The 7,704-nt window shown below is 66.6% G+C and overlaps 2 protein-coding genes across 2 annotated transcripts in view; one reads left to right on the top strand and one right to left on the bottom strand.

Annotated features, from left to right (window-relative positions):
• BMP1 (bone morphogenetic protein 1) overlaps positions 1 to 2,050 on the top strand; it is a 19,474-nt gene extending 17,424 nt beyond the window's left edge. Inside the window, exons 16-20 of the mRNA XM_042024838.1 lie at positions 369 to 494; positions 571 to 698; positions 771 to 984; positions 1,065 to 1,315; positions 1,534 to 2,050. Of these exons, the coding sequence (XP_041880772.1) occupies positions 369 to 494; positions 571 to 698; positions 771 to 984; positions 1,065 to 1,315; positions 1,534 to 1,668 (854 nt within the window). The 3' untranslated portion in view covers positions 1,669 to 2,050. The remainder of the gene's footprint in view (positions 1 to 368; positions 495 to 570; positions 699 to 770; positions 985 to 1,064; positions 1,316 to 1,533) is intronic.
• Positions 2,051 to 3,078: 1,028 nt separating this feature from the next.
• LOC121663028 (phytanoyl-CoA 2-hydroxylase interacting protein) lies at positions 3,079 to 7,683 on the bottom strand. Its single transcript, XM_042024836.1, has 5 exons — positions 7,440 to 7,683; positions 6,202 to 6,385; positions 5,314 to 5,488; positions 4,508 to 4,625; positions 3,079 to 4,401 (listed from the first exon to the last, which is right to left on the bottom strand). Exons 2-5 carry the CDS (start codon positions 6,364 to 6,366, stop codon positions 3,867 to 3,869), a joined length of 993 nt encoding a protein of 330 aa, XP_041880770.1. The 5' UTR covers positions 6,367 to 6,385; positions 7,440 to 7,683; the 3' UTR covers positions 3,079 to 3,866.
• Positions 7,684 to 7,704: the final 21 nt, after the last annotated feature.

Below are 7,704 nucleotides of genomic sequence, written 5' to 3'. Positions count from 1 at the left end.
CCCCCCCTCCCAATTTTTACCGTGTCTGTGACATTTCCTATCGATGAGTAAAGAGGGACTCCCGCGTCCTGGTCTTTCTTGTGCATCTTTGGTTGTCACTGTGTGTTTTTCTGCCTCTCCCCGTCCATCCCAGCAGCAGGTAATGGTGGCACCCATGGGTGAGCCCACGGGAGAGGAGGAGCCGTCCCGTCCCCCCGCGGGGGCCGGATCTGGAAGCGGGATGCTGGAGCTGCTTGCTGCTGGCCGGGGGCGCTTGCTTGGCTGGAGGGCAGCGGCTCGGGGCTGGGGTCCGGGGGGGCCGTCTTGGGATGGAATGCGCCGTTCCAGGCTTTCCCAGCCCGCTCAGCGATCCCTCTGCTCTCTCCCAGACAAGGATGAGTGCTCCAAGAACAACGGGGGCTGCCAGCACGAGTGCCTCAACTCCTTCGGCAGCTACGAGTGCCAGTGCCGCAGCGGCTTCGTGCTGCACGAAAACAAGCACGACTGCAAGGAAGGTGGGTCCATCCTGCTCCCCATTCCCATGGGAACCCCATATCCACACATCCGTGACCCTCCTCGTTGTCCCGGCAGCTGGCTGTGACCACAAGGTGACGTCCGTCTCAGGGACCATCACCAGCCCCAACTGGCCCGATAAATACCCCAGTAAGAAGGAGTGCACCTGGGCCATCAGCACCACGCCGGGGCACCGCATCAAGCTGGTAGGGATCGGGGGGGTGGGTGGCACTGGGATCCCCTCCGCCGAGCCCTGGCCTCATCCATCACCTCCGCAGACCTTCTTGGAGCTGGATGTGGAGGCGCAGCAGGAATGTACCTACGACCACCTGGAGATCTTTGACGGGAAGGACGCCAAGGCCCCGGCACTTGGCCGCTTCTGTGGGGCCAAGGAGCCCGAGCCCATCGTCTCCTCGGGCAACAAGATGTTCCTCAAGTTTGTGTCAGACAACTCCATCCAGAAGAAGGGATTCGAGGCCACCCACACCACAGGTACCGCTGTGGGGCTGGGAAATGGGGCCATGGGGTGCAGGGAGAGCATGGGTGCCCCTAAACCCCGGCTTCTCCGGCAGTGTGCGGGGGCCAGGTGCATGCTGAGGTGAAGACCAAGGACTTATATTCCCACGCACAATTTGGGGACAACAACTACCCGGGGGGCTCGGACTGCGAGTGGGTGATCATGGCCGAGGAGGGTTTCGGCGTGGAGCTCATCTTCCAGACCTTCGAGATCGAGGAGGAGGCCGACTGTGGATACGACTACATGGAGCTCTTCGACGGCTACGATGGGACGGCCCCGCGCCTCGGCCGCTTCTGCGGCTCCGGGGTGAGCTGGGGATGAAGGGGGATGTGGGGTGGGGTGGGTTGGGGGGTCAGGAGTGAGGGTGCACAGTGGTGGATGAGGCTGACTGCTGAGAAATGCCCGTGGGAATTTGCGGTGGTGCGATGATTTCCACCCTCCACATTGCAAATATTCCCGCCCACAATGCGCACGCACCCCGGGGATGCTCGTGGATCTGAGCACCCCCTCCCTCACCCCGACAGCCCCCCGAGGAGGTCTACTCGGCCGGAGACTCGGTGATGATCCGCTTCCACTCGGACGACACCATCAACAAGAAGGGTTTCCACCTTCGCTACACCAGCACCAAGTTCCAGGACACGCTGCACACGAGGAAATGAGGGCCGGGGGTCCCGGCCCCGCCGCGGGCAGGGGAGGAGGAGGAGGAGAAGGATGAGGAGAAAGAGGAGGAGGAGGGCAGGGAGGACGGCGGGGAGCGCTGCCCCGCACAGACTGCACGGAGGAGGAGCACACAGCCAACCTCAGCACTCAAGACACGCTCGCACGGGGCCCCGGGGCTCGGGCACCCACGGCACGGGGGCACAGGGGGGGTCCCCGCTGGCAGCCGCCCACCCCGGTGCTGGGGGGGCCGAGCGGGACCCGCTGCCCTCCCCTGCCCCGGCCAAAGCTCTGAATGTACAAACCAGTAACCGGGAAGAGCCCAACACACACAAGGTGCTGTCTCTCTCTTGTACCTATGAAATAAATACCCTTGTACTTGGAGCGGGGGCAGCCCCGGCCTCTTTGCTTCCAGCCCAGCAAAACAGCATCCAAAATGGGGCTGGACTGGGGGGGAAAAGCACCCAGGAGCCTGCACGGACCCCAGTCCTCAGGGAGGACCCCCTTCCTTGGGGTTCTGATGGAGCAGAGCCAGGAGTTCCAACCAAGGGGCAGCCAGACCATCTCCCGGTGACAGTGGGTCCTGTGATGGGTGGTGGGCTCGGAGCCCTCTGCCCCCCAGGACTCTGCAGGTGGGTTCTGTCCCCACACCTTTATTTTGAGGTGTCTCTGAGCCAGAAGAGCGCCCGCCGTGGGGTGGGTGGGTGCCACGTGCTGCGCCCACTGCGTGCTCCAGCGCGTCCCCGCGCCGGCGCTGGCAGATGGCGGGTGGGCTGTGACACGGCCCCCGCGCCCACCGCGTGCTCCCGCGTGCCTCGACCCCTCCTGCATCCCGTGCTCGCTGCTGGTGAGGCGGGGAGGCTCCGCTTGCCTGTTGGTGCCAGGGCTGGGATGCTCCGCATGGGCTGTGCCCGGACAGAACCGGGATGGGCACCGGGGTTTTTCATCCAGAGGGGTTTTCGGTCTCCATGATGAAAAGGGGGTGCCGAATTCGGGGAGCTTTTCAATGACAGGATGAGGAGCGATGGCCAGAAACAAAAACACGAGTTCCACCTCAACATGAGGAAGAACTTTCCATGGAGGGCGTCGGAACACTGGGACAGCCCCAGGGAGGGGTGGAGTCTCCCTCTCCGGCGACATTCCAAACCCACTTGGATGTGCTCCTGTGTCACCTGATGCAGGTGACCCTGCCTGGGCAGGCGGGATGCACCCGGTGATCTCCAGAAAGGCCCTTCCAGCCTGAACTTTTCGGAGAGCTGGCGAGGGCAGGAGGGTGCTCGTAATTCTCTGCGCCACCTTGTCCCCTCCCAGTCCCACCCCTCCTTCCCCTGAGCTGGATCGGTGCGGGGGGCGGGGGATGCTGAGCCACTTCTTGGGGTCCCGTGGGGGACAGAGGCGCGTGACACGGCCGGTGGCGACCGCACAGAGTTTATTGAAACACCTCCAGCACAGCATAGGGATGCTCGGGGACGGGGAGCCGGTTGTTGTACAGCGTGCAGGGGGTACACAGAGACGGGGGGCGGGCACCCCGGGGGGGCCGCACGCAAGCGCCATGCTGCCGACGGCTCATGCGGGGGGCGGCGGGTTGGGGGGCACGGGGAGGGGGGGGTTCAGATCCGTTCCCCCTTTCCCCGGCTCCTCCGGCTGCCTCCGGGGCCGCGGGGCCGGGGATTGGGGCGGTGCAGGATGGCAGAGCAGAGAGGGACAGGACACGGGGGCACGCCCGGGGTCCCCCACACCGCAGGTCCCTGTCTGAGCACCCCCCGTCCCCGGGAACAGTTCAAAACCGGGGGGTGCTTCCAACATCTCCCTGAACCCCCTGGAGTAGCCGGGGAGCCCCAGTCCCGGTTGGCAGGGCCGGGGCTCCCTGGGAGCTGCGTGAACCTGGGGCGGGGGGACGCGGGGGACACCGGAGGGGAAGGGGGTCCCGCAGCGGCTGAGCGGAGCAGGGCAGAGCGCGGGGCTCACGCCAGCGAGGATGCTGCTGGTCGGCCAGTCCAGGAGATGAAGGCTTCCTCCCTCGGGGCGCACAGCGGCGCGGGCTCTGCCTCCTTGCTGGGCGAGCGTCCCGCCGGCTCCTTCCTCGGAGCACCGCCCGGGTCCCCCGCGCCCACCCGTGCCCTCCACCCACCAGCGTCCGTGGGAGAAGCCCCCGCGGCGGGCGCCCGTCCCCCTGCCCGGCCCTGCCCGCGTCCCGCCCTTAACGCCCCACGCTGATGTTGCACGTCTTGCAGCTGGGGTCCTTTTTGGCGTTGGCGGTGGAGAGGCTCATGAGCTGGTGGCCGCTGATCTCCCCCAGCACGCCGAGGCTCAGGTCCACCGGCTCCGTGTAAATGACCTCCAGGATGCTGTCCTGGGCGTGGCGGTACACCAGCTCGCCCTCCTCCACGCAGCACGTCAGGAACTTGTTGGAGGAAATGTCCAGCTGGGGAAGGCGCTCCCGGCAGAAGAGATCCCCGGAGGAGCCCTTGGGCGCCAGGACCAGCACGACGTAGTGGTAGGCGGTGTACATGCAGTAGAAGTCCGCGAAGTAGAGGTTGGTGTTGGGGTTGAAGAGGCGCTGGGCCGGGATTTGGAAGCGGTACCGGCCGTAGGGCGAGTCCTGGGGGGGCTGCCCGGTGTTGAACTCGGTGTTGCAGCTGAAGAAGATGCCGTGCAGCATCCCGCTGGTGGGCGAGCCGTGGCTCCCGCTGTTGTCCTTCAGCGACGGCTTCATCACGTTCCCGCAGTGCATCCTGCCACGAGGAGGAGGAGGAGGAGGAGGGACACACAGACAGGAACAGGAAGGGTCAGGGAATGCGCCCTGGGAGAGGGGAGCGTGGGGAATGGGGCTGGGGGTACCTGACGTGCTGGAAATACTCCTTGTGCTGGTTGCGGTAGAAGACGGAGAAGCGAAGCATGCGGCCGGCGATCAGCTCCGCTTTCTCCTGCAGCTGGGCCAGGTGCTCCTTGGCGTAGTCTGGGGACAGGCACGGGGACATCAGGGCGTCTCCATCCCCCTCCAGCAGCCCATCCCTGCCCGCAGCTCCCCGCACCTCCTGCCTCCCACTCAGCAGCTGCCGCTCCAACCGGCCCGGCTTGTGCCAGCTCCCGGCATCGCCCCCGTCCTCCTCCGGGCTCCCGGCTCCCAGCGTTTCCCCCATCGTCCCCGAATTGGCCCTATCCTCTCTCCCGGCTCGTGGCTCCCGACATCATCCCCGATCTCCCTCGTGGCTCCCAGCACTGACCCCCTCTTCCTCCCAGCTGCTGGGATCGCCCCTGTTCTCCCTCCCTGCTCCCAACTCCAGGCATCATCCCCGTCCTCCCTCTCAGCTCCAGGCATCAACCCCATCCTCCCTGCGGGCTCACAGCTCTGGGCATTGCCCCTGTCCGCCTCATCCTCCCGGCTCCAAGCGTTCCCCCGTCACCCCGCCCGGCTCCCGCCTCCCAGGATCGCCCCCATCCTCCTCTCAGCTCCCGGGATCGTCCCTATCCCCCGTCCCAGCTCCTGACTCCAGGCATCAATCCCGTCCTCCCTCCCGGCTCCCAGCATCGCCCCCGTCGTCCTCGCAGCTCCCGGCTCCTGGGATCGCCCCCATCCTCCCTCCGGGCTCCCGGGAACGCCCCCACCGTCCCTCCCGGCTCCGGGCCGCCCCGGTGCCGCTCACCCCCGGTGCAGAACTCCACGGTCTCGCTCCAGCCGGACACCAGGTACTCGCCGTCGCTCTGTTTCACCGCCGTCTGCACGGCCACGCTGTACTCGGTGCGGGGGCTCAGGAACCAGTGGCCCCGCACCGTCATGGGCAGCGGCACCGCCTTGGCCACCAGTTTGGTGGGGACATCCTGTGCCGAGGGGTGAGGGTCAGGCGGGACAGCATCCCACCCCCGCCCTGCACCCCTGCCCCGCGCCGGGGGGATGCTGCCGGGCACCACACACCCCAAAATATCCACTGAGACCCCCCAAAACACCGTGGTGGCACATCTCGGGCTGCCCCCACCCCCCCGCTCTGTCCCTACAGTGCTGCCCCGTCCCTGTCCCCAAACATGTCCCTGCTGCGATGGGGACACAGGCTCCCCAAGGGCAGGGGCGGTGGTCTCGGGGACCCCCCGCTCCCGGTGGCATCTCGCGGTGTCAATAGGCCACGGAGCAGCTCCGCAGTGCAGAGCCGTTTCTGTGGCAACGGCGGATGCTGAAGTCGGGAGATAGAGGGGAAAAAAATATGCGGGGGGGGGGGGGGGGGGGGGTTATTATTGGGGAGGAGAGAAAAAAAATAATGTTAAACATTAAATAGCATCACCGTGGCAACGGCGCTGCTAAAAACGGCCCGAATTAGTGACTCGCAGCACGGGGAGGGGGAGCAGGAGCGGCTCAGCTCCCCCGCGGGGGCTCAGCGGGGTCCGTCACCCTCCGATCCCCATCCCAGTCCCCTCCGCCAGCGTGTCCCGTGAGGGGAATGACCCAAATTCAGCACTAGAGAGGGCTAAAAGCCAGTTCCTCCCTCCCAACGCCGTCTCCTCTCCGCGGGCAGGGGGTCCCGCGTCCTCCCCCGGCTCACCCGGTGCTTGAACTTGTTGGAATTCTTGTTCTCCTTCTTGTTGAGGTCGATGAAGTAGTGGGTGACCCTCTCCAGGTCCCCCTTCTCCATAGCCCAGGAGATGCGGAAGGAATCGCAGGTGATGTTGTTGATCTCGATGTTTTTGGGGGTGGAGAGCAGCTCCATGGCCGGAGGGGCTGAGCTCCTGCGGGCACAGCGCGGGTTTGGGGGTGCCGAGCCCCCTGTCGCTGCCCACGTCGGCAGCTGCCAAGGCCGCCCGCGGCGGAGCAGATGGCACCGGGGTGGAAAAGCGGCCGGGAGCCAGGAATAGGCAGCGCAGGCAGGAGCAGGCAGCGGGACGCCGGGAACAAGCCCGGTCGGGTGCGGGGGCCCCGGCCGCTCCCCCGGGTGCCGCGGGGCCCCGGCGCGACGCCAGAAGGTGTTTCGGGGTTTGCTCAACACCGGGTGGGGAAAGAAAAACACGGGGAGAGCCGAGGGAGTTGCTGGGAGAGGGGAGGGTTGGACGCAGGCACTAGAAAAGCTGGATCCGCCTTTGCCCCGGCCCGTGCCTCAGTTTCCCTGCGCCCCAGGAAGGCGCTCTGGGGAGTGGGCGATGCTCGCCGAGAGGGGACACAGAGTCACAGCCACGGCACGGGAATGCGGGGTGCTCCGAGGGGGGCTGGAGGGGGCGGGTGCCCCCCACCTTGCAGCCCAGCACGCTGGGCTTGTGCGGGGGCAGCCGTGGCACCGCGGGGCTGCCAACGTGCCACCGCCCCCCCTCCGGGTGCCCACGGCCACCCACGCCGGGCTCAGCCGTGTGTGTCCCTGTCACTCGGCACCCACGGCCACCCACAGCCACCCACGGCCACGTGTGTCCCCCCCCATCTGCGCAGACCCCCAGCCCCCCCACCCTTGCACCTCCAGGCACCCCAAAGCCGCTGCCACCCCGCACGTCCTCCTCGCCAAAGCCCTCGGGCACGGCAGAAGGTCACCGCGCCGGGGACAAGGTGCCACCTCGCTGCCCCATTCCCGTGCCCGGCGGTGGCGCAGGAATTCTGCACCGGGATTGCTCCAGCTGGATCGTGTCACCGTGTCCCCGTGTCCCCAACACCTCATGCCCGCTAGAAGCCCTCAAGCCGTGCCGTAGCCCCCCTTCCGTGCTCCCCCGAGCATCCCTCAGCGATGCCATTGGGATGTTGTCCCAACGCCACCGGGATTTGGTGGCTGCTCCGGTGTCACGGTGCCGGTGAGGCCCTTACCTGGCCGTGCCGGGGGGCTGCCGGGATGCGCGGGGATGCCGGTGGAGTGGCAGGGTAGGAGAAGGGAAGGGAAGGCAGGACAGAGAGCCCCGGCGGGGCTGATCCAAGCGGGAAGGACGGAGGATGCCGGTGGGATCGCGGTGGTACCCGGCGATGCCGCGTCGCTGCCTGCGGCTGATGCGACTGGGATCCTCCCAGCCAGCTCGGAAATAGCAAACACCCTCCAGAGGAGGGAGAGGAGAGGAAAAAAAAAAAAAAAAAAAAA

This window comes from Corvus kubaryi, unplaced genomic scaffold (genome assembly GCF_017639235.1).
Source record: "Corvus kubaryi isolate FWS band 111438036 unplaced genomic scaffold, C.kubaryi_AGA036_p1.0 37265, whole genome shotgun sequence".
NCBI classification, from domain to species: Eukaryota; Metazoa; Chordata; class Aves; order Passeriformes; family Corvidae; genus Corvus; species Corvus kubaryi.
The sequence above is the reverse complement of the archived record's forward strand: the minus strand, read 5'-3'. Positions and strand labels throughout refer to the sequence as shown.

What these genes read in the sequence shown, in the direction of transcription:
- LOC121663028 (XM_042024836.1), bottom strand. Translation starts at nt 6,366, where the DNA reads ATGGAGCTGCTCTCCACCCCCAAAAACATCGAGATCAACAACATCACC. An exon ending in CCAACAAGTTCAAGCACCGG is followed by an intron (nt 5,489 to 6,201) that starts GTGAGCCGGGGG and finishes CCCTCGGCACAG; the next exon opens with GATGTCCCCACCAAACTGGT. An exon ending in GAGTATTTCCAGCACGTCAG is followed by an intron (nt 4,402 to 4,507) that starts GTACCCCCAGCC and finishes TCCTCGTGGCAG; the next exon opens with GATGCACTGCGGGAACGTGA.